The 26,707-nt window shown below is 35.5% G+C and overlaps 1 protein-coding gene across 2 annotated transcripts in view; it reads left to right on the top strand.

Annotated features, from left to right (window-relative positions):
- The window catches only part of SUGCT (succinyl-CoA:glutarate-CoA transferase), a 714,309-nt gene that overhangs the window by 115,493 nt on the left and 572,109 nt on the right, over nucleotides 1-26,707 (top strand). The window contains exon 8 of one of the 2 annotated variants that reach the window (XM_038562657.1): nucleotides 12,897-13,040. The exons of the other annotated variant lie outside the window; for it this stretch is intronic. Within the exon in view, the coding sequence (XP_038418585.1) occupies nucleotides 12,897-13,040 (144 nt within the window). The remainder of the gene's footprint in view (nucleotides 1-12,896; nucleotides 13,041-26,707) is intronic. 2 annotated transcript variants of the gene reach the window in all.

Here is a 26,707-nt window from a genome sequence, read left to right as displayed (position 1 = left end):
ATCTAAATATAAACTTTACCTACTGTTAGTGTTATAACCTAATTACCAAAGAAGGACTCAGGATGAAAGGAATAGAGTAGATATCTCTTGGCACATTAGATAGAAATTTTGAGCATGTAAAATGGATATGTTTTCACTATTTAATTCTTCACTTTTAAAAAGTTGTATCTTAATGATTTGGTAATCCATTTGGATAAAACAAATGCACTGCACAGAAACCAGAATGACCAATTTTTCTTTATGAGCTGATGGCTTATTATTATTGTGCACCAAGATTGGTCTTAATATGCTACTGGTTCTATGTAATTTTTGTCATGATTAAGTAACACTAATCAGATAATTTCATGCTTTTATTTGGCTTATTCTAGCAATTGCATGCATGTGGAGGATTCAGGAAGAATTGTACTGGATAACTTATAATACTGATATAGAAAGATTTTTCTATCAAAAGTAATTACATTCAGAGTTCATAGTCTGGATCTTTGAGACATCTTTTATTGGTGGGAAGTGAAATTAAATGAAATATGTAAAATCACAGGATAGGAAAAGCCCTCAGAGTTAATCTGTTTTGATGCTTCTAGGAATAGCTTACCTTAATTGTACCAGGTATAGAGGTCTGGAGTGGTCTGGAGCAATTTACTGAAATATAAGACTGTTCAGAGGAGGTTTGTTAAATGTAGGATTGATTGATTATATGCAGATTTTAGTGAATATGAATGTTGTTTTGTCTCAGAACTTAGAAACAATGACTTTAAGTCCTCTTAAATTTATAATATTTGTTATGTCTCTTTTTATGTGACTTGACCAGGGGATTTTTGCATGTCTACTTAAAGAAAATGTGTATTCTATTTTTCTTGGATGGGATGTTTTATATAAGTCTTTTAGAACCAAGTATTCTGAAGTATGCTTCAAGTAAAAAATGTTCTTGGTTGAAAATTTTTAACTCTGGGTATCCCTTTAAAATAAAGCATATCAGAAGGGAAGTGGGGGTGGGTGGGTGGGTGAAGTAGGTGAAGGGGATTAAGAGTACTTACATTGATAAGCACTGAGTAATGATGTATAGTATTGTTGAATCACTCTTTTGTGGACCTGAAACCTAGTATAACATTGTATGTTAACTATACTGGCATTAAAATAAAAAAAACTTAATAAAAAAAAAGAAACATTGACTTTTAGATTTGTTTTTGCTTCTCTCTGATGTATCACAGAAAGCTATAACACGGAAACTGTTCTTGAAGAACAACATGGAAGTAAAAAAACTTTCCAAATTATTTCTTACTCCATCTCTTAAAATATCACAATTCCCTAACCATCCATTCCATTTTCTCCCAGTCTTACCCTATTTAAACTCCAGAGGACAGCCAGGCGGGGTGATATTTTGGGCATTTCACTGTGGGAGTCAACTCAAAATGATTTAGATGGTATTTAATCACTGGATAAGAAAATATTGTAATTGGGGTGTTAAACATTTTTGAAAATTTGTATTTTGTCTACTTTTTAATTTGGTGGGCTCCCAGTGAGTGGATTTTTCCAGGTTTCTGAAAAACGTCTGGCTTACATTTTTCACACTGGTAACACCCTATTTTTTTGGTAAGTGCATTAGAGTGTTTGCCACTCACTCGAATTGCATTGAACAAGCCACGTCAGGACTGATTACTTCTTAACTGTGGCTGTAGAAATGACAAATCACCTCATCTCTTTACAACTTTTGCTCTCTAGTGACTGTCTGAAAAGGAAAGATGATGAATACTGAAATTGGGACAATGGATGGAGACAAGGTGGCAGTGAAAAGAACAGAAGCTTTAGGGTCAGAATTCAAGAGTTCTAGTTGTCATTGTACCATTTGCTGCTATGATTTTGACAAGTTCGTGTATCATCTAAATCCTTCATAATCTCTAAAATACAGATAATATTGGTACTCATAGAATTATGGTTGAGAGATAAATGTAACAGCATATGTTAAAGCACCTTGAAAAGCATGACATTTTATATAATCTCGTGGATATGCAGGAGACCTGAAGAGAGCATCTTACCGGCTTATTAAATACAAGATAGTTAGGAATCTAGACCTGGTCATGCGTCCTTAAAGAAGATGGTTGAGTGTAGTAATGAGTAGAGGAAATGGATTCAGGATCACTTCATTTGGAGTCTCATCTTGACTCAGCTACTAAATGATTGTAACATCTTACAGTATTTAACCTGGCTATTCCAGTTCCTGGCTATTCCTCAGTTCCTAGAACAGGGATTGCTTACTTCTAAGGATCTGCAGAGAGTTAGTTAGATACTGGGTTTAAAGTGCACTATAGAATATTACATTCTGTAAGTTTAATATCTCTAAGTTATACTTTTAATGTGTAAAAGTACAAAAATTTTCATTCATTACAAGAAAGAAATTCATAGGGCATCTGGGTGGCTCAGTGGTTGAGCATCTGCCGTTGGCTCAGGGTGAGATCCTGGGGTCCTGGGATCAAGTTCTGCATCGGGCTCCCTGCATGGAGCCTGCTTCTCCCTCTGCCCGTGTCTCTGCCTCTCTCTCTGTGTCTCTCATGAATAAGTAAATAAAATCTTAAAAAAAAAGAAATTTATAATAGGCACTGAAGCATTCATAAGTGGCCAAGAGAATAGCACCAATTGGTTTGTTACATTTTCCTTTGAGCTGCCTGTCTGATATGGACTCTCTGGCCTTCTCTAAGTTTCCTTTTTCTTAGTTTCTCTTTTTCTTCCCTCCTTCTGGGGTTCCCAGTTTGTTGCGATGTCAGCTTCTGACTTGTGCTTTGTCTAGGTTCAGATGGAGATGTGTGGGTGATGTATGGGTTGGGACTTCAAGGTTTTTGGTTTCTGATGAAGAAAAATGATCTTCGTGTTTCAGTGTCTAGGTGAAACATCTGAAGATTTTTCTCTTGTCGGTACTGTGCACCTCTAATAGCTAGATTTAAGGTATTACGATGGGAACACTATTTTCTCTTTGTTACTGGGTATCAGTTTGCTGGTAAGTAGCAGAGATAGATCTCTTAACAACCCTATACTCTCCTGCTTTTCTACCTTCACTGCTAAGGGGACTGAACGATCAGATCCTTTCAGCTTCTAAAAAGCTGTGATTTAGTTTGGAGGACTCTAGAGTATATCAGTGAAGCACATGATGGTAGATTTTGTCGTGCCTCTTTATAGGTGGGAATGTGAAGGTCCCTAGGAGTTGGATCTATAGCTCTGAGTTGTGTTTTAGCCATTACATGGAATTTCCTTCCTGTAACGGAAATATATTGCTTTGTAGAAATTTATGGGTGAATGTCACTATAAACATATTTTTAGCTTCAATGAGTGGTTTGAGGTAGACTGTGTGTTTATTTTATTTTTTTTAAAGATTTTATTTATTTATTCATGAGAGACACACACACACACACACAGAGGGAGAGAGAGAGATACAGGCAGAGGGAGAAGCAGGCTCCCCATGGGGAGCCTGCTGTGAGACTCTATCCCAGGACCCTGGGATCATGCCCTGAGCCGAAGGCAGACGCTCAACCCCTGAGCCACCCAGGTGTCCCATAGAGTGTGTGTTTAGAACAGAAAGTTTGGATACTGTGTAGTTTCAGGGTCTGTGCCCATGAAATGTGAAAGCAGTAACTATAGTGACTGTCTGCATTCTTGTTTGCTAAAATACTGGTTTGATTGAATATACCATTTTTTGTTCTTCATATTGCTCTTTGTACTAAAGATATTTTTCCTAATTTCCTGTTGGTTGTTTTCCCAAATTAATTTATTTTAACCTCTCTTTTCACCCAATCAGTAATCAAAGCCCAAGAATTCAAATTTCTAAGTATCTCTGGAGTCAATGCATGCTTTTTTTCTTAACTGAGGTTCTCACTTTGGCTCTCTCCCCAGACTATTGCTAAATGTTTCTGATGGGTCTCCTATCACCACACCAAGCATCTTATAAAAGGTCACCTTTGCACATAAAGTGATTTTATACACCTTTTCTTATTTAGTTCTCATACCTACCTATGAGATAGATCTTATCATTACCTACCTTCAACAATGGGGAAAAAAATAGAAGGGCTAAAAACTTTCCAAAGGTTATACAGTTAGTAAATGGTGGAAGAATTCATATTTCAGAAAATAGGTCACTAAAAAATTCATGGGCCCCAAGATAGAAAAAAATTTTCTGTAAATTACATTAATATAATGAATTACTCAATATGAAATAAAAGTATGACAATCTAGACACAGAAACGTTTAAGGATATTTTTTTTATTTTGGAATTGAAGCTAACTGCTTAAAAAAAGTTTTAACATTTTTGTTGTTCTATGAAGTAATTAGATTGAGTAATATAACTAAAAAGAAAAATGCTTGTGTGACTTTTCAAATTCATGCCACTTTATTGAACATCTGCCAGAATTGATTTACAGTTTCTTACATACTTTTTTTTTTAATCAAACAAGGTTTTAAATAATAACTTAGAAAAACAAATGATTTTTCTTTCTCCCTCCCTCCCTCCCTTCCTTCCTTAAAAAAAAATCTATTTGGTAAGTTCTGAAAGTAGCAAGAATAGGTATGGAGAAATGAGTAAAAATATTACACAGTCTTTTGTAGTGTTATGGGAAATAATCTTTAAAAAATTTTTAATTTTATAATTTAGGTCACTGTGATTACCTAAATTCCTATACCCTTTACCAATACCCTTATCTATACCCTTCAGCCCATAACCTTTACCACTTTGTAGTGTTAACACTTTGCAAAGCCATGGTACAATGAAATTAGTATTGGTGCAGTACCATTAACTAAACTCCACTTTATTTGGATTTCGCTAGTAATTTTTTAAAATTAATATTCAGGTTTTGTTTTGAAATATATGAATGAAAGGGGATGAGAAAGTTTAAGAGAGCATTGGTAACAGGGAAAATGCAGAAATATATGAATGGATATGAAAAGTGAGTAATTTGGAAGTCTTCATTTTTAAAAAAAGATTTTATTTATTTCTTTGGGTGGGGGAGAAGAAAGAGGGGAAAGGAGCAGAGGGAGAGGGAAAGAGATTCTCTCAAGCAGATTCCCTACTGAGTGTGGAGCCCTATGCAGGACTTGATCCCAGGACCCTGAGATTGTGACTTGAGCTGAAGTCAAGAGTTGGACGCTTAGCTGACTGAGCCACTCAGGTGCCTCATGACCTAATATGTTTAATATAGACTTTGTCCTCCTGCTATAATTGTATGTCTTAGTTCTTAGTTCTTGTGCCTTTGTGGATGAGAAGTATACCTGTTTTAGTTTTATAGGAATATCACCACAAGTTGTTGTAATGAAAGGGTTTTATTAATTTATTAAAGAAGCTAAATATATCTAAAGCAGTTTCAAAATGTCCATAAAAAATTATTCTATTACCAATTTCTAGAATTAAAATTTAGTAAAATATAAATATTACTTAATTTCTAAAAATCTACATTTTAACTTAGATCCACTTCCTCCGATAAGTTATGGTGGAATCCTAGCACATATTGCTTAACAAGGTCCATTAATTACCTGATCTTCCCCAAATACATGTTTGCTAAGTGTTCTGAGTGATAAATTTCTATATCTATTGACATAGAGATAGTACCACCCCATTTATCCCAGATCTTAGGAGGAGATACACGCTATTTTATGCCATCATGGCAGCAGGGCTCCAACGGAGCTCCAGATGTGGAAGGGGAGTTTCATACCTTGTATATATGCACCCCAGCTCTGATTGTCTGATTGCACCTGGGAATACTTAGTCACCTCAGTGTGGCAATGTGGTTCACTGTGGGGTTTCCTGCTCACTAAATGGTATTTTATTTGCACTTCCTAATTTCTCTGGCATGCTGACAATTCTTTGATGACAGGAATATGAGTACGAGGGATTTCCAAAGTATGAGCATAGCCACCTCTGAATTATACTAGAACATGAGTGGTATATATTTAGTTGTTGTTACCAAGTAGCTTTGAATGAAATGTAACTTGTAGGTAGAGTTTCCACTAAATACGTGTTCTTTAGCAGGCCTTTAAAAGACTTTTAAAAAACATTTATTTCTAATTATTTCTGTCTTTTCTGTTTTGTTTCATTATCAGCATTATAATGGGACTTAAAACAATAAAACAGCTTTATGGACATATAATGCATATACCATGTAATTCACTCATATAAGGTGACAATTCAGTGGTTTTATATTCACAATGGTTTTTATATTCACAGAATTGTGCAGCCGTCACCACAATCAATTTAAAACATTTTCATCTCGCTAAAAAGAAACTCCAAACTCATTAGTGGCACTTCCTATTCCACTTCCTCTCAGCACCTGGCTCTACTTTTCATCCAGAATTTGCCTATTCTGGATATTTCATGAAAATAGCCTCATATAATATGTGGCCTTTTGGGACTGGCTCTGTCATGTAGCATAAAGTCTTAGTATATATCAGTACTTCGTTTCTCTTTATTGCCTAACATATCCCATTGTTTGGCCATCCCACACTTTATTTATTGGTTGGTGGGCATGTGGGTTACTTCCACTCTTAGGCCATGATGAATAGTGCTGCTATGAAAATTTGTGTATAAGTTTTTTTGTGAGGAATATGTTTTCATTCTTTTGGGTATATTGCTAGAAGTAGAATTGCTCATATGGTAATTTTATGTTTAACTCTTTAAGGAATTACCAGACTGTTTTCCACAGTGAGCACAGCATTATAATCTCACCAGCAGTGTATAAGATTTTTATTTTTCCACATCCTTGGTAACACTTGCTATTATCTATCTTTTTCATGACAGCTATTCTATCTAGTATGTGTGATGTGGTATCTCATGGTGGTTTTGATTTGCGTTTCTCTGATGACTAATGATCTTGAGCACCTTTTCATGTTCTTATTGGCTATTTATATGTCTTCTTTGGAGAAATGTGTGTGTAAGCCCTCTGCTCATTTTTAAATTGGGTTGTCTTTTTATTGTTGGGTTGTAAGCTCATTGTGGTTTTCATTTGCATTTCCCTGATGGCTAGTGATGTTGAGCATCTTTTCATGTGCTTATTGGCTATTTGTATATCTTTTTTTTGAAAGTATGTCAACACTCTGCTCATTTTAAAATTGGGTTGTCTTTTTATTGTTGGGTTGTAAGCTCATTGTGGTTTTCATTTGCATTTCTCTGATGGCTAGTGATGTTGAGCATCTTTTCATGTGCTTAAAGGACATTTGTGTATTTTCTTTGGAGAAATGTCTATTCAGATCCTTCGCCCATTTTAAAAAATGGGTTATTTGCCTTATTATTGAGTTATAAATTATCAAGTTTCTTTATAAATTCTAGTTCCAGTTTTCAGTTCCTTATCAGATATGTGACTTGAAAGAACTTTCTCCCACTCTTTAAGTTGTCTATTCATTTTCTTGATGGTTTCCTTTGAAACGCACATTTTTATTTTTAAAATATTTTTATCTTTTATTTTTATGTTTTAAAAATATTTTATTTATTTATTTGTGAGAGACACAGAGAGAGGCAGAGACACAGGCAGAGGGAGGGAGCCTGATGTGGGATTCAATCACAGGGCCCCAGGACCACCACCTGAGCCAAAGGCAGATGCTCAACCACTGAGCCACCCAGGTGCCCCGGTTAATGATCCATTTAAAGTTAATTTTTGTGTGTGGTGTAAGGAGTTCATTCCTTTGCATCACCATTTTTGAAAGAGACTATTCTTTTCCTATTGAATTATCTTGGTGTGCTTGTCAAAAAAGGAATTGAAAGTAAAACTGAGAATTCCCATTGTCTGTCAATCTGGCTTATTCTAATACCATGCTGCCTTATTTACAGTAGCATTGCAGTAAGTATTGAAATTGGGAAGTCAGAATCTTCCAACTTTATTCTTCTTTTTCTAGATGTTTTAATTATTGTCCCTGGAATTTACATATGAATTTTAGGATTAGGTTTTATTTCTACCAAAAAAGACACCTTGAATTTTGGTAGGTGAACTTGCTTTGAATATGTAGATCAATTTGGGGAGTATTGCCATTTTAACGGTATAAAATCTTCTGATTCATGACAGTGGGATGTCTTTCCATTTATTTAGGTCTTCTTTTTAATTTCTTTTGACAATGTTTGATAGTTTTCAAAATATAAGTTTGTTCTTTTGTTAAATTTATTCCTTTTGATGATATTGTAAATGGAATTATTTTCTTAATATCATTTTTAGTTTGTTTATTGTTACTGTGTGGAAATACAATTGATTTTTATATATTGCCTTGTATCTTGCAAACTTGCTGAATTCATTTGTTAGTTTTAAGTTTTTTTTAGTGGATTCTTAAGGATTTACTGTACATAAGATTGTCATCTGCAAATATAGTTTTACTTCTTTCTTTCCACTCTAGATTACTTTTATTTTTCCCCCCCTAATTCACTGGCTAAAACCTCCAGTACAATGTTGAATTGAAGTGATGAGAGCAGGTATCCTTCTCTTGTTCCTGATATTAGGGAAATGCATTCAATTTTTTACATTTACTTACGATGTGACCTGTGTTCTTTTTCACATATGTCCTTCATGAGATTGAAGAAGTTCACTTCTCTTCTTAGTGTGTTGAGTATTTCCTCATTAAGCGTTCTGAGTTTTATCAAAATACTTTATCTGCATCTGTTGAGATGATCATTTTGCATTTGTCCTTTATTTTAATGCTTTAATCTGTTATATTGATCGATTTTCAAATATTAAATCAACCTTGTTCCTGAGAACATTGATCCCAACTACTCATAATGTATAATCCCTTTATATATTGCTGGATTCAATTTGCTAGTATTTTGTTGAGAATTTGTTTGTGTTCACTCTTTTAAGAGATATTGGGCTGTATAGTTTTATTTTCTTTTGATGTCTTTGTGTGGCTTGACCTCAGTAAATTACTGGCCTCATAGAAGTTGTTATCTCCACTTTCAGGGTTTGAAAGCACTTATGAAGAATTAATGTTAATTCTTGAAATGCTTGGTAGTTATATGATTTTACTCATATGTGGAATTTAAGAAACAAAACATTGAGCAAAGGGGAAAAAAGAGAAGCAAACCAAGTAACAGACTCTTGACTATAGAGAACAAACTGATGGTTACCAGAGGGGAGGTGGGCAGGGGGCCAGCTTAAGTAGGGGTTTGGGATTAAGAGTAGACTTCTTGTCAAGAGCACTGGGTAAAGTGTGGAAGCATTGAATCACTATATCATACACCTAAAACTAATATTACATTGTATGTTAACTAACTGGGATTTGAACAAAAACTTAAAAAAAATACTTGGTAGAATTCTCCAGGGTTTTAAAAATTTTGTTGGAAGCTTTTTGATTACAAATTCAGTTTCTCTATTGTCATATATTTATTCAGTTTTTCTAATTATTTGTTAGTTTTATTTTTTACTTTTTAAAAAAAGTTCAGGTACAGATTTGTCACTTTTGTTGATCTTTTCAGGGAGCCAACTTTTTGTTTTGTTGATTTTCTCCATTGGCCTACTCTTCTCTATTTCATTATTTCCTACTCTAAACTGTTTTACTTCCTTTTACTCCTTTTGGTTTACTTTGCTTTTCTTTTTCCAATGTCTAAAGGGGGGATGGTAAGTTTTCATTTGAAATATTTCTTCTTTTAAAATACAGGTATGTAAGCTATAAATTGCCCTCAAATACTGCTTTAGCTCCACCTCATACATTTTGGTATGTTGGACCTTTATTTTCATTTGTCTTGAGGCATTTTCTTTTTCAAAAATTTTACTTGAATATAGTTGGCACACACTGTAACATTAGTTTCAGGTATACATCATAGTGATTCCACGTGTTTATACATTATGCTATGCTTACCACAGGTGTAGCTACCATCTGTCACAATACCATTGACCATATTTCTTATGCTGTGCTTTTATTCCTAAGACTAATTCATTCCATAACTGGAAGCCTATTATCCACCCCTCCTCATCCATTTTGCCCATTCCCCACCTCCCTTCCCTCTGGCAACCTTTAGTTTGTTTACTGTATTTATAAGTCTGATTCTGCTTTTTATTTATTAATTCATTTGTTTTGTTTTTTAGATTCCACATATGAGAGAAATCATATAGTATTTGTCTTCTTGTCTGACTTATTTCACTTAGCATAATACCCTGTAGGTCTGTCCATGCTGTCTCAAATGGCATGATTTCATCCTTTTTTATGACTATGTAATATTTCAGTGTGTGTGTGTGTGTGTGTGTGTGTATGTGTGTGTGTGTGTGTTATTTTAGCTTATCTTATGGCCTATGAGATCGTCTGTCCTAGAGAATGTTCTGTGTGCTCTTGAGAAGAATGTGTATTTTGTTGTTGGGTGCAGTGTTTTCTAGATATTAGATATATTGGTTTATGGTATTCAAATCTTTTCTTTCTTTTAAAATTTTCTATCTAGTTGTTCTATTCACTATTGATATTTGAGTTATGAAACCTTCTATTATTCCTCAAGTGTCTATTTCTCTTTTCAAATGAGTTACTCTTTGCTTTTTGTATTTTGGCAGCTCTGTTGTTGGGTGCATATATGCTTCTAGTTGTTATATCTTCCCAGTTCAGTGACCCCATTTTCATTATAAAATATCTTTTTATTTTGTCTAGTGACAGTTTTTTGGTTTGTATTAAGATCTATTTTGTCTGATGTTAGTATAGCCACTCAAGCATTCTTTTGTCTGTTGTTTGTATGATATATTTCTTCCCATGCTTTCATTTTTTTCAGGCTGTTTGCATCTTTGAATCTAAAGTGTGTTAGCCTGTTCCAGTTGCTGTTTCGCTGAAATTATTTGGCACAAATTGTCACTTTTAACAGTGACAAGGTTGTCTTTATTTTTTTAAAAAAGATTTTATTTATTTATTCATGAGAGACAGAGAGAGACACACACACACACACACACAGGCAGAGGGAGAAGCAAGCTCCGTGCAGGGAACCCGATGTGGGACTTGATCCTGGGACTCCAGGATCACGCCCTGGGCCAAAGGCAGGCGCTAAACCGCTGAGCCACCCAGGGATCTCCCAGACAATGTTGTCTTTAATATATTGATGAGTTAATGTTTATTTAATGCTTATACATTTCATACTGTTATTCTGGATAATGTAATGATGTTTTTAGAATATTAATCTGGTATAGTCTCCCCTTATCAGGAAGTTTTAATATATGACAAAGGACTTATTATCTAATTTATTCCTATTGGTCTGAGAAGTAGAGCAGATAAAATGAGTTTATTCATTTTATAGTGAGAAAATGTGTCTTTAAACTTAAATTTGAACTTGTCTCTCTATAAATAATCTTAAATCCCAGTGACACATTTAATTTTAAGTTTACTGACTCAAGCCACTGCAAGTTTCTCCAGTCATAGCAGGTAGAAAACAGCTAGAAGTTTCCAATTTTCATTGCTATATCTTCCTTCAAATTGTGTTGAAAAGCAGAGAAAAAGTTTAGTAATTATATATTCTCATTTACTTGCTTTTAACATTACTTAGCACTCTCATTAAGATGATTGATATAGTTCATATATGGATTGCAGGAAAATAAAAATTAGCTCCCGAAATTGATTGAATTAACAGCTGGAATTAATGAATAAAGAAGGGATTGAATGAATGTATCAGCCAGATGAAATGTAGGCTTTTTTTTAGGTATTCTGTATGATGACAGAGTTAACAGAATTTAAGGTAGTACAAAATAGGAACTCTATGATATAACGATGACTGATAATAATGTTAATGATAATGTTAGCTAATTTTTATAGGACTTATTGTTTGCCAGGCACTGTTGTAATATCTTTACATATAGATCCAGGATTGTATTGTCAAATCAGACTGACATGGATTGAAGATATTAAGCAGTATTAAGCTTTACTTGCAATTTTTAAGGATACAAGGGGCCAATAGGCACAGGAGAAGCAGATAGAGGTCCTGGACATTGAGAGAGACCCCTAGATTCTTTCTTCCCATAATAGACAAACCTCTCAATCCCAGAGCAGTAGATATGATCTCTAATGAAGTATATAGGTTACTTCATACAACAGGGAACACTATAGGCTGTGAAACATTCTATATATTTTATACTCCAACATTTGTATACTCCAACAATTGTATAGGTGATATCCCATCCCTTATAAATCTGTATATTCTAGGGGTGCCTCAGTGGCTCAGTTGTTTAACCAACTGCCTTCAGCTCAGGTAATGATCTGGTTAAGCAACTGCCTTCGGCTCAGATCCTGATCAGTGGGTCTTGGGATGGAGCCCCGTGTTAGGCTTCCTGTTCAGCAAGGAGTCTGCTTCTCTCTCTCTCTCTCTCTCTCAAGTAAATAAATAAAATCTTAAAAAAAGACACAAACACTATAGATTCTAGGTTTGTGTATCTAAATTCTAAAACAAAAGTAATTCTAAAACAAAAGTATTTTGCTGAAAGCCTTCTCTGAATAAGTACTCTTTTTTCTTTTGTAAGCAAATACCATTAGTATATTTGTCAATAATTAGCGTGCTTATAAGGAGAATAGACCAGGTCTTCTGCCTTCTTTTTTCCTGGGAGAGCCTCTTACTCAACAGGAAAAAAAAAAAAAAACTCTCTTTTGTTTCCAATAGTTTTACTCATTTAAATTCAAATTTAACTTTTTTTTATGGTAAACAAAGTAATATATATTAAGAAGGAATTTCATACATGTTTAAAACATTTTATTTTATTTGGTTTGGTTTAGTTTGGTTGGTAGGTGATGGAGTGAGAAATACAATAAATATAAATGTATTCTTACCATCAGCAGATTATCCACAGTAGCAACTTATTTTATTCTTTTGTGTGTGTGCATGCACATGTCATATACAATTCTTTCTTCTGTTTGCTCTTCAAATATTTGAGAAATCATGTGATGGTTTTGATTTTCAATTTTCTCTGTTTTTCTCACCCCAACCCTCAAATCAGGATGGCGATCCAGTTCGTTCAGGAGTGGCCATGACTGATCTTGCTACTGGCCTGTATGCGTATGGAGCCATTATGGCTGGATTGATACAAAGATACAAAACTGGGAAAGGACTGTTCATTGATTGTAACCTACTGTCATCTCAGGTACCAATCCAAAGAACATTTGAAATTGTGATATAAAGATGTGTATGTGAGTTACACTCTTTCATATCAAATCCTATGGTCACGTGTGCAAAAATAAGAAAAACAGGAAAAGCCCACAGACAACAACAGCAAAAGCTGTCTTTTTGGAATACTTAAATATTGTCATGTTAAATCAAATGGGCCAGGAAGATTTTGTTGTATGTAGACATTGCTGTTGAATTAGAATTTTAAAGGCTATTTATATTAAAATGGGTCTATTACTACTTGTGAGATAAGAATACATTTGGTTCTATTTTATTGTCACTTGAGTTCCGTAACCTTTTGACCAAGAGTTTCTTCACCTTTTTTGTACTGTGGACCCTTTGAGTAGTCTGGTGAAGCCTATGGACCTTTTCTCAGAATTATGTAAAAACATAACATGCATAACATGCATAAAATGGTACACTTAGAATTGCAAGGGAAACCAGTTATATTAAAATATAGTTATTTCAATGTAAAAACCAATTTTGTGTTATGATAACATATATGATTTTTTACTAACCCATTAAACCATAATATCTATTATTGGACTTAATAACTATTACAATTTTGAGGTAATATTGAACATAAATTATTTTTTTCTTAGACAAAATTAAAGAGTTGTCTAGAGGTAAGAAAAACAAAAATGGTTGAAGGTAAAATGCTATGTATGGGGTTTCAACATTAGCTTTGAGTCACAGTGAGCATTTGGATGGTTATATAAAAGGGTAAAATAATTCCCTCTAAATGAATGAACAGTCTCCTAAATAGAGAAACATAGGTGTTAGTTATGGGAAGAAGCTGAAAGCCTTTTCTTCCCTCCTTTAATTTTATAGCTGTAAGGAACCAGAGGTAGGGTAAGTGACTGGCTACAAATTACACATTCAATAAGTATAGAAGCCAGGAAGGTTTCATGGGTATTCGATCTGTGCAATCACAGAGGGTCCTAGGCTTAGTTTAAATGCTTTGTTATTACTGCCTTGAGATTCTTAATTATTTTTGAATGAGAAGCCCTACATTTTTTTCACTTTGCACCAATACTTGTAAATTGTGTGGCTGGTCCCGGATTTGGAACTCTACTTAAGTCTCCTGATCTTTACCTAGACTGCTTTACTTATATGTCAATGATTAACTAGCTCTGGAAGAAATTCTCCTGTAGCGTATTGTAGAGTTTAATTATTTTCTAGCACGTAACACAATGGATTCACAATGTGGAGGTGTGTGGTTCCCTGGGGATAGGCGTGGAGGGGGCTGGTATCCCTGTTAGGGTTGTTTGAAAGTGAGGATATACAGTAAGTACAGTAAGTCATGCATGCATACACATATACATGTATTCCAGTCATTTTGGCTATGTATCTATGTTTCTTGTTCATGTCCTCCCCCTGGTCTGTAAGTTCCATGAATGCTAGAATAACATTTGTTCCTGCTTACAGTGGTATCCTCAAAGCCCAGCCCAGTATTTGTCAGAGTGGGCTCTCCCAATCTTTTGAGATCCATAGGAGACCCACTGTTAGTAGTGGGTATGTCTCATGACCCTTTGGTGTGCTAGGAAAGGCTAGAAAAAGGAAGAAAACCATTGAGTTAGGGTAAGTACTTGGTAAACAATTAATGATGATGCTTTTAGCAAACCTGCTAGCAGTGATTTAACCTATTTGCTATAGCTAATCTAGTCAAAGCTTGCTAAGATTATTAGTGTGCTTAAGACTCATTAATTTTTAGAAAATTGAGGTAAAATTGACATGTAACATGATACTAGTTTCAGATGTACAACATAACGATTTGATATTTGTATATATTGCAAAATGATTACCACACTAAGTTTGGTTAACATCCATCATGATACGTAGTTGTGATCTTTTTTTCTCATGATGAGAACTTTTATGATCTACTCTTAGCAGCTTTCAGATATGCAGTACAGTATTGTTAGCTGTGGTCACCATGCTGTACATTACATCCATGTGACTTCTTTATTTTATAACTGGAAAGGTGTACCTTTTGACTCCTGTCACCTATTTTACCCACCCTTTGCTTGTTGCAACCACCAATCTGTTCTCTATATATGAGCTCAGTATTTTTTTTTTTAGTAGAATAATTTATTCTAGACTCCACATATAAATGACATTGTATTGTATTTGTCTTTCTCTGTCTGGCTTATTTTACTTAGCAGATGCCCTAGAGTCTATCCATGTTGTTGCAAGTGGCAGGATTTCCTTCTTTTTTTCATGGGTGAATAACATTCCATTGTGTGTGTATATATGTACAACATTTTTAAATCCATTTATCCATTGATGAACACTTAGATTGTTTCCATATCTTGGCTATTGTCATTACCTTTTAACTGTAAAAATAACTTCTTATTTTAGAGCTATGGACTTTCACACCTACTATTTTATATAATCTTCATAATCACTTGAGGTAGGTAGGGCAGAAATTTTTTAAAAAGATTTTATTTATGTATTTTAGAGAGAGAGCATATGTGTAAGAATGTGAGCAGAGGGAGGGGTGAGGGGGCAGGAGAGGGAAAGAATCCCAAGCAGACTCCACACTGAACACAAAGCTGGGTGCTGGGCTTGATCCCATGACCCCGAGATCATTTATTTATTTATTTTTAAAGATTTTATTTATTTATTCATGAGCCACACACACACACACACACAGAGAGAGAGGCAGAGAGACACAGGCAGAGGGAGAAGCAGGCTCTGTGCAGGGAGCCCAACGTGGGACTCGATCCCGAGTCTCCAGGATCATGTGCTAAACCACTGAGCCACCCGGGCTGCCCCCATGACCCTGAGATCATGACCTGAGCTGAAACCAAGAGTCTGATGCTCAACTGCCACCCAGGCAAGTAGAGCAGAAACTTTTATTCCTATTTTATTTCCAAGGAAACTGAAGCTGGGGGAGGTTGATCTGCTTGACCAACAGTCACAGCAAGAATTCTGGTTTCTGATCTCCTGACTGGTTCTCTTTTCCTTACTTCATAAAGGAAAAAGCTTTGGCACCAAAGGACAGGCAAAATCCAGCTTTCCTGTGGGGAAGCTCCAGGGAAGAAGGCAAATTTAGTAAGAGGCAGAGAAGCAATGGAGCACTCAGTAATGAGGGAACGCATAAGACTGGCTCCCTTGCTCCCACCCTGCATACCAAGAGTCAGAATAAGACAGTGCAACAAAGTGGGCCCGTCTGAATCATTATCTAATCGTGTTTAGATCCAGTGATTAAAAACTATCATGCAATTTACCCCGATGGACAAATGTTTCTGTTGAAATATGAGAATTTTGAGAAAGAACATTTGGACTGGATTTTTTTTTTTTTTTTTTTATGAGCTCTTGTCAACTGAGGACTCATTGTGTCCTAGGCACAATGTGGTTGCTAGGTTGGAGTGGGAGGGGACATATCAGAGCTTAGTAGTCGAGGTGACCATGTCGTACAGAAGGGCTGGAGGTGATGTACACAGTTCTCTGTAGGTCTCTGACAGTTTTAGAACATGTTTGGGCCAAGATTGTTAAGGGCCTCAAATATCATGCTTAGAAATCTGGATTTTAACCTCTCAACGCCTTCGTTTTTTTATCAGTTCTGTTGGTGATGGTCTTTTCAACCAAAGACCATGTCTCCTTGGATACATGCTATAGTTGCCACATGCCAATAGCATCTGAGCTCTGATGGTGCTAGAATTTCAAAGGGCAGTGGTACAGACAATAATTTATGTTGAAGCCTGTCTGAAGTTCAAGGCAGTGGGTGATAAGAACTTTTGCAAGCTCTGTTCACCACTTTTTGCCTCTACTCTATATTTTGTCTCTGTGCTTCTTTTCTTCTCATGTGTGATCCTCAAGCCTTGAGCATATCTCTCCTCCATCTGTTTCTCACTTGTCTTTCTTTACTTCCTTGTTTTCATTCCTATTCTGCACTGTCCACCTTTTCCAAGTCCCCTTTTCTCCATCTTTCATTATATGGAGGTATAGTTGAAGCAGTTCTGGTTTCAGATCTTACATCTTTATACTGTACCATTAAAAAAACTCACAGAATCTTTTAGCAGTTTCCGTGGAAGGAAAATGAAGACCTTTTTTGTAGAAGCCCCAGAAAACCAGACCATATATTTCACTGGGTTAAGTGATCATTCCTAATTAATGAGCACTAAAAAATATGCTATTTGGCTTAAGCTGTTTTAGGTATGAGGGATGGGATTAACCCTACCCAAACCATATGACTGTAAATGGGGAGATATGATTCCCCCAAAGAATGGCATACTTATTTTTTGGCCAGAGAAAGGGGAAATAGATGTTGGGGGGTGGTGGCAATCAACATTATATTAGCAATACTGGCTTGTTTTGAGAATTTAGTGCACTAAAAAGATGTGAAATATTCTTTGTAAATTAGTAAGTATTCTGATGACTAGCATTAATTTTATATTAGGTTATTGAAAACACATTTTGCGATGTCAGAAATGTGCTGAGATTAAAAAGGTGGTTATTGACATAATTATTTTATTATCATAATTATTATAACTTCGTAATAGAGAAATTTTGACTAACTTTACTGAGTTTTTCAATTTAAGATAACATTTCTAGATTCTAAATCCAAATACCAAACCACAGAATGATTAAACTCTGTTTTATGTAAATGGGAAATGCTATTTCTAGGTGCTTTTCAAAGTAATATAATAGGAAACTTCACCTTTTAAAAAGTGTGTTCATTTTCTCTTTTTTATATAAATGTTCACCTGCATTAACCAGATAATATTTGAACTTAATTTCAGCTGCCTGGAACATGACTGCGATTTCATGCAGTGGGCAAAAAACATACTTTTCTACTCATTTTGATTGCATTACATAGAGTGATGGATGATTATAACATTCGATATCAGTTGCTAAAAATGAGATTTTGTACTCCTTCTCTTAAAAGTGACCTAGTGTATACAATTACACAAATTACACTTGATTTGAATAGTAGCTAATTATTAACTCGAAGCTGATTGCTTTAACCACAACAAAACCATTTCATTGTAGAGACACGACAGTTGCCGGGATGTGGTTTACAAGTGGGCACCAAATTTTTCGTAGTTTCAAGGCTATGAACTTTTAACCCTTGTCATAAAATTCTTTGATTTTTTTTTTTTAGTCTTAATATGATTTAAAGTTGTCAACTGAAGATTGTCTAACGTCAGCATCTAAACAGTATTCTTTAGATGATATTGGTAAATAACAAGGAAGTGGGTTTGGATGTGGTTCCAATTATTCTGTTGCTCTTATTCTTCTGTTGTGGCTTACAGAAATATCTTTTGGAAGTTTTAATATCCTTCCTGTACTTAATTGCAACCAGGCTCCCCTAATTACTACTACAATGAGTTTTTTTAGCACCAAATTTCCATAATTATTTTCACATATAGAATGTTTTTACATTTTTAATGTCACTATTCTTTCTACATGTTTGTAATATTGCTCATATTTAGGGTAGATAAAATTTTAGCTATCATTATTGTAGCTATGGATAAACTTCTGAATTTGAAATAAGTAAAATAATCTGAAGTTCATCTTTTTGTGTCTTTAGATACCAATGTTTCTGCTTTTTAAAAATTCTATATCTTGTTTAAAAACATAAAAAAGTAAAAAATAAAAACAGGGTTAGTGAGGTATGTTTTGGACATCATAACATTCACCATGTTTCAAGGGATCACTTAATAACTTTTAGTACAGTTAGTGAGTTATGCAACCATTACCATAAATCAGGTTTTGAAATAAATACTTATACAGTCACTGCTGGTCCATGTTGTACCCATGAGGCTAGAATGGATCAGTTTTGAGTGGGGAAGGATGTAGGGTTGGGTTGACTCAGAATTCAGGGCTCATTATGATTCGGTGGGCCTCAGACAATTTTGCCTTTGTGAGTCTTTTCCGTCATAAAAAAACTAAGAATTATAGCTGCATTGGTATAAAGATGAATATAATTCATTATTATGTATTAATTATTATTGCATTAATTTTTTCTCCTTTTGAAAGAAATTAAAGTTAAAACATTTTGTGTGCTTCTGAAGTATTGTGAGCATGATGCCTAATTGATAAGTCAGTTCTGGAAGAATTCCCTTAAGAATAGTCTGTAAATGTGCCAGATTTGTGAGGAAAGAAATTATGTATCCAGGAAGGAAGTGGAGGCTGAAAGTTGAGATCATGCAGAAGGATGAACAGAGAATGGTAAGGGAGAGACCTATGACCAAGGAAGTTGACAGCATGGAATAGGGAGGGAGAAAAAGAAATTAAATTGAGCACTAAATTGAGTTCCGGTGCTGTGTTAATGGGATGATAGTAGTAACAAGAGCTAATATCAGAAAGCTTAAGAAATCAGAGAACTCTGAGTTTGCATTTGAACCTCACTCTTTTGACAAGCCTACCGCATTCCTGCCATGAAGGCCTGTGTCAGCCTCGTAATCCTTAGTTACTTGAGGCCAATTTTTAATCCTTGTCCAGCTTCTAGTCTTTGCTTTCAACTTAAGGCCTCTCACTGCTTTATTAAAGTTCAAGGGGTACAAATAGATATGAACATTTATCTGATATCAAGATGACTAATTAGGAAGGTGAAGACACACAAGAAAGTAAAAAATTAGATAACTTCCAAAGAAAATTAAAATTTTAGATAATTTATTTCATTATTATTTTAATCTCTATAAATGGATTTGAATACAAGTTGTATTCAATATTCAATTTAGATTGAATACAAGTTGTCTACAATATAAAACATGGTTTTCTTTCTTTCTTTCTTTTTTTTTTTTTAAAGGAAATCCAGTGAAATGTAACTGTGTTGGAGGATGCTCTGGTTTTGTATAACTGAAATCCTTAGTTATAGTCATTGGCATTGCATATTTTTATATGACATGAACCACACTGAGATAAACTAGAACTTTTAATTTTTAATAACTGATAATTACTAGTGGGAGAGTATCTCAAAGGAGAAAAGAATAAAACAGGAGGACAACTTTCATTGTGATCTAGTTTAATTCTCTTATTGGATACTTTAAAACAATCTGGTGATTTCAAAATGTTCTGAAAAATAATTAAGATCAATAAAAAAAGTCAGAGGAGAAGCATCCATTGGTGTTGACAAATATTCACTAAATTTAGTTTTGTCTTTGCAAAATCTTGTAGAATTAATGAATTGAATTGACTGTTCCTAAAGGTAGGTTTAACAATATTAGAATTGCCTGTGTTACTAGAGTTAGAACAATTTGTTTTTGTGCGAAGTTAATTGATTCTGCCTTCATCCTTGTACTTTCTAGGGTTGGAAAATTTTATGTAGAATATAATGTTATAATCATATCCTTTTGTGTTGGCTAATTAATAGTGGCTGTAAACCTGCCATAAGTCATGGACCAACTGATTCCTAGAGGAACATGTCTATTTGGCTTCAACCAACATGTCTATTATGCCATCAGTGTAGATAAAGGATAAATAAATGACTAACATCAAGCATGGTGGCTGAGACTTAATTTCTAGGAAAATCACTTTAGTTCTTTACAGAATGTAAATGAAGTATAATGATAAATAATTTTTAAGTTTTTTTTTTTTCAGAGCCTAGAGTCCTTATATGCCAGCATATACAGTAAGATCTTGATTAGCTTAAGCATTTAGCAATTTGGATATTCTGGTTGATTTCATTTTCTAGATGACCGAAGGCTGCAAGGAAACTATTTTAGTTTCAACCATTTTCATAGAAAATCTTCTAAAATGCTTTAATTTACCTTTCTGTTGTGGTAAATGCCATATACTAAATATATTTTCACCTTAAAAGTTATTTTTCAGATATCTCTCTTTTTTAACCTATTGAGATACTCCCTTTAGGGAGTAAGGAGTGAAATTGAATCTGCTCTAGTAGAATTTATTTCCCATCCATCCATTATTCATTCAACCATCCATCCATCCATCCATCCATCCATCCATCCATCCATCCCTGTTTCTCATCTACTATGCCAGAGTATACAATAAATGGTAAATAAGCCAGCAAGTTCCCTGCCCTATCGAATTTATGTGGTCATTGAAGATGTAGATAAAATAAACAAGTAATAAATGATATATCTGCAGAAGGAAATAAACAGTATAATAAAGATAATGGACGTTTCTGTTAGCCAAGGCAAGATTATTCCAGAGAGAGGGAACAATAAATGCAAAGACCCAAAGCAGGACAAGACTTAGCATGCTCTAGGAACTGACAAAAGGTTGATGTGATTAACTAAAGGACATCCCTTGAGGTTGACACTGACACTAAATCTGGCCATTTATCAATTATCATCTGAAGAATAAATGTGGGTGGTGACATGTAAATAATAATCTAATAATCTTTAGTAAGTAGGCACATTAAGAGTCAGTAACAGACTTTTTTTTAGTGGGGATGGAATTTATTGGCAGGGTCCTAGGTCAAACCTATTGGGTAAGAATTGAGTTCCGGTGCTGTGTTAATGGGATGATAGTAGTAACAACACAGAACTGTACATGGCTTTAATCTTTTCTATCACTGGGGCTGACCGGAGACCAGTACCAAGAAGATTGAGATAGGACTGTTGTGATTACAAACCACAATGTCCGCCAAGGTGCAACACTGATAAAGTGGTATCAACTTGCTAACCTTGGAGTAGACGCTGTATTTTACAGGGTGTATTCTCCCAAATTGAATTATTGAGAACGTCTTTAAAAACATAGTAAAACTTGTAACGCTATACTAGACACCGTTCTAAGCACATTACATACACTAATTTATTTCCTCAATGGCTCTGTTGCTCCCATTTTACTGAGGAGGAAACAGAGGCACAGAATAATCATGTAACTTGACTTACATCACACAGCCATTCACTAAGTGGCAGAGCTGAAACCTGAACTCAATCTGGATCCAGAGGCTGCTATACTTTTACTCACAAGTATGTAAGGCCTTCCCAGTATTCATTAATTTATTTATGGACTTAAATATTAGTGCAGTGCTACGAATACAATGTCATGGTGAATAGGGATGTTTGGGAATATGTTTTAGCTATTACAGGGCCTATACAAAGATAATATATCTTGACCTGTTTATTGGGAGAATGAGTTTTTAAAACATATTTAATTAATTAATTTATTCAGAGAGAGAGGCAGAGACATATGCAGAGGGAGAAGCAGGCTCCCTGCAGGGGAGCCTGATGCGGGACTTGATCCTAGGACCCCGGGATCACGACCTGAGCCAAAGGCAGACGCTCAACCACTGAGCCACCCAAGTGTCTGAGAATGATTTTAATAACATGATTGTTTCTTGGTCTCATATCTTGCAACTTTACTGGGTTAATTTTCCTAGTTCTTAATGCAGGCCTCCATCCCAGGACCCCAGGATTGTGACCAGAGCTGAAGGCAGACACTTAACTGACTGAGCCACCCAGGGGCCCTAATTACTTAATTTTTTGCCATATGATTGTTCATAGTATTTTCATATAATCATTTTTATAAAAAAAAAATCATTTTTATCTCTGTAAGGTTAGTGGAGATGTTCACTCTTTCATTCTTGATTTTAATAACTTGAGTCTTCTGTTTTTTCCTTCTCATCTCCCTTAAGATTTGTTAATTTTGTTGATCTGTCCAATGAACTAACTTTGGATTTCACTGATTTTCTCTATTGATTTTGTCCATTTTATTCAACTTATTTCTGCTCTTTATTATTCCCTTCTTTTTCCAATTTTGGGCTTAGTTTGCTCTTCTTTTTTTGGTATCTTATGATGGAATGTTAAGTTGATTTGAGGTCTTTTTCTTTTTAAATATGGGAAGTTTCAGCTGTAAATTTCCCTCTAAGGACTGTTTTACCTTCATCTCATAAGTTCTGGTATGTTGTGTTTTCCTTTTCTATTATCTCAAATTACTTTCTAATTTCCTTTTGTGATTTCTTCTTTGATCCACCGGTTTCTAGGAATGTGTTGTTTAATTTCCACTCATTTGTGAGTTCCCCAAATATCCTTCTGTTAGTAATTTCTCACTTCATTCCATTGCAGTTGGAGAATGTTCTTTTTTTTTTTAAGATTTTATTTATTTATTTGAGAGAGAACATGAGCAGAGGGGAGGGGCATAGGGAGAGGGAGAAGCAGACTCCCCACTGAACGCGGAGCCCACATGGGGCTCATTCCCAGGACCCTGGGATCATGACCTGAGCCAAAGGCAGACATTTAACCAACTGAGCCATCCAGCACCCCTGGAGAACATTCTTTGTGTGAATTTTAGTCTTTTTAAATGTACCAAGGCTTGTTTTTAGCCTAATGAATGGTTTGTCTTAGAAAATGTTCTGGGTATACCTGAGAAGAATGTATGTTCTGCTGCTGTTTTGGGGTGTTACATAGATTTTTGCTAGGTCTGGTTGGTTTATATGGTACATGATGTTTAATATTTTGAGGACCTGTCGTTTTTTCCCCTAAAATAGTAGCAGTCTTTTACAGTCTCACCAGCAATTTATGAAATATCTCCTTTTTCTTCATTCTTGCTCACTATTCTCTTTTTTACTTTAGCTGTTGTAAAGTAATTAGTGTAAAGTGGTTTTGATTTGTATTTCTACCCTTCTATTTCTCCATTGATTTTATCCCTAGTCCTTCTATCCATTCCTGAAAGCGGAATATTTAAGTCTCCATCTGTTACTATTGGATGGTCTCTTTCCTCCTTCAGTTCTCTCAGTTTTTGCTTCAGGTCTTTAGTGCTCTGTTGTTAGGTTCATGCATGTTTATAATTGTTATGTCTTCCTTTTTTTTTTTTAATTTTTTTTAATTTTTATTTATGATAGTCATAGAGAGAGAGAGAGAATGAAACAGAGACACAGGCAGAGGGAGAAGCAGGCTCCATGCACCGGGAGCCCGACGTGGGATTCGATCCCGGGTCTCCAGGATCGCGCCCTGGGCCAAAGGCAGGCGCCAAACCGCTGCGCCACCCAGGGATCCCTGTTATGTCTTCCTTATAATTGGAACATTTCATCATTATAGAATGCATTGATTTGCTTCTAATGACAATTTTTGGTCTTAAAGTCTTATTTTTTTCTGATATTTGTATGTACTCCATCTGTTTTTTGGCTACCATTTTCAGGATGTATTATTCCCCAGGGCTGTCATAACAGAGTAATGTAGACTGGGTGACTCCAACATTACAGATTTATTTTCTCATAATTCTGGAGGGTTGAACTCTGGGTCAAGGTGTTGTCAAGGTTGACTTCTTCTGAGGGCCATGAGGAGAGGTTCTGTATCAGGTTTTTCTTCTTGGCTTGTGGATGGTCATATTTAATTGTGTTTTCACATCATCTTTTTTGGCACATCTGTGTCCAAATTTTCTCTTTATATAAAGACATCAGTCATATTGTATTAGGGGATATCACAGTGACCTCAGTTTAACTGAATTGCCTCTTTTTTTTAAGATTTTATTTATTTATTTGAGAGAGAGAGAGAGATCATGAGTAGCGGGGATGGGCAGAGGGAGAAGCAGACTCCCTGATGAGCAGAGAGCCTGATGCAGGGCTCAATCCCAGGACCCTGGGATCATGACCGAAGCCAAAGACAGATGCTGAACTGACTGGGACACCCCTTAATTACCTCTTAAAAGACCCTGTTTCCAAATATGGTCTCAATCTTATTTTTTTTAAAAGATTTTATTATTTATTTATTTATTTATTTATTTATTTATTTGAGAGAGAAGGAGTGCACGAGAGTGCAAGTGGGGGAGGGGCAGGGGAGAAGGGGGCAGAGAATCTCAGCAGACACCATGATTGAGCCAGCCAGGTACCCCTCCAATATGGTCACATTCTGAGGTACCAAGGTTAGGACTTCAATACATGAATTTTTGAGGAGACACAATTTAGCTCATGACACATGGTATATCTTCTTTCGTCTTTTTAGTTTGACCTCTTTGTGGTTTTGAATCTAAAGTGTGTCTCTTATAGACGGAATATGGTTGGATCAATTTTTTTATGCATTCTGCCAATCTCTGCTTTTTTAATTTGCCGTTTGCTTTTGTTTTCTGTATGTCTTATGTTTTTTGTTTTGTTTTGTTTTGTTTTTTTGTTTCTTCACTAATACCTTTTTTTGGTTAAATAGATATTTTCTAGTGTACTATTATAATACCCTTAATATATATGAAAAAAATATTTTTTTCTTTGTTTTCTTAGTGCTGCCTTAGGAATTACAATTAACATCTTAATTTATAGTAATCTATTTTAGATTAATACCAACTTAATTTGAATACTGTGTAAAAACTTTGCTCTAAGGTAACTTTATTTCCTTCCTTCTACTTTGTGCTATTATTGTTATACATTGTGTGCTCTTCAACACAGATTTACTACTATAGGCTCTGTTCAGGTTCTCTTTTAAATCAGGTAGGAGAAGAAAGATTTATAGACAAAATATATTTACACTAATCTTTTATGCTTACCTATTTTAGCTATCTCTACTGGTGCTCTTTATTTCTTTGAGTGGATTTGTGTTATTGTCTAGTTTTTTTTTTTTGTTTTTTTTTTTTAAGGAGATAGAGGCTTATTGAATACAGTACAGGGAGCAGCAGGCAGGACAGCAAAGGAGAGACTGTTTGCCAGGAGGCAGTAATAGGGGGCGATGATTAAGAGGGAAAGTGAAGGGATCCCTGGGTGGCGCAGCGGTTTGGCGCCTGCCTTTGGCCCAGGGCGCGATCCTGGAGACCCGGGATCGAATCCCACGTCGGGCTCCCGGTGCATGGAGCCTGCTTCTCCCTCCGCCTGTGTCTCTGCCTCTCTCTCTCTCTGTGACTATCATGAATAAATAAATAAAATCTTTAAAAAAAAAAAAAAGAGGGAAAGTGAAGAGATATGAGAGCATATGGAATTTTCTGGTTTTTGGTTCCTGTGCCCGGTTGTAAGTAACACATTGGTCAGCTAGGGCTTACTGGATATTTTGAGGTAGGTACCGAATGGCCTGTTCGTATCCAGCCTGGTAGTCACTGTGGGCCCTTTCACCTTACTCAGGTTTCTGTTGCTCAAGCCTGTTGCTTAAAAGTGGCCTCTGTATTCCCCCTGACAATGACAAAGTTTTGGCATTTGGGCAGAGGTCTCATCTTCAGTAGCTGCTTCATGCTGGATGGGGGTGAGGGCAGGCTGTCCTTACCTAAACTTATTGGTCCATCGGGGGTTCTTTGCAGTTATAAACCAGAACATGGTATTATATTAACGTGCTGGAAGGTGATTGGAGTGAAATTCCTTGGTGGCCAGATCGATGGGATTTAGGGGGAGGGGATCCTCTGATAGCATGTGCTGGAATGCTAGTTGAATCATCATTTGTATATGGAATTGTTGGATTCACTCAGGTATGTAGGAATGTATTTCTTAGCTGCCTTGAACCAATGTATCTCTTAACATTTGCTCTGCATGTGTTGAGGCAGAGTTCACAACTCTACCTTCACTTCATGTTTGTGCAGAACCTGAAATTCGGTTGTAAATGAAACATTAGGCCTTCTCAGGTCTTTCTTGCTCATGCACATGGCCTTCTAGATTGCCAAGGAATATGTTGAGCTTTTCAGTATCCCTATGGATATCTCTTTGTCCAGTGTTTCTTTTTTAAGTTTTTGGGTAGCCTCTTGTTTGCTCCAAACAGTATTGCCACCTTAGCTAGCTGGGATGTTAAACAATTATTGCTGATTGTTTTCCACAAATGTCTT

Source organism: Canis lupus, chromosome 18, assembly GCF_011100685.1.
Source record: "Canis lupus familiaris isolate Mischka breed German Shepherd chromosome 18, alternate assembly UU_Cfam_GSD_1.0, whole genome shotgun sequence".
NCBI classification, from domain to species: domain Eukaryota; kingdom Metazoa; phylum Chordata; class Mammalia; order Carnivora; family Canidae; genus Canis; species Canis lupus.
Note: the sequence above shows the minus strand (reverse complement) of the source record. Positions and strands in the feature narration are given on the sequence as shown.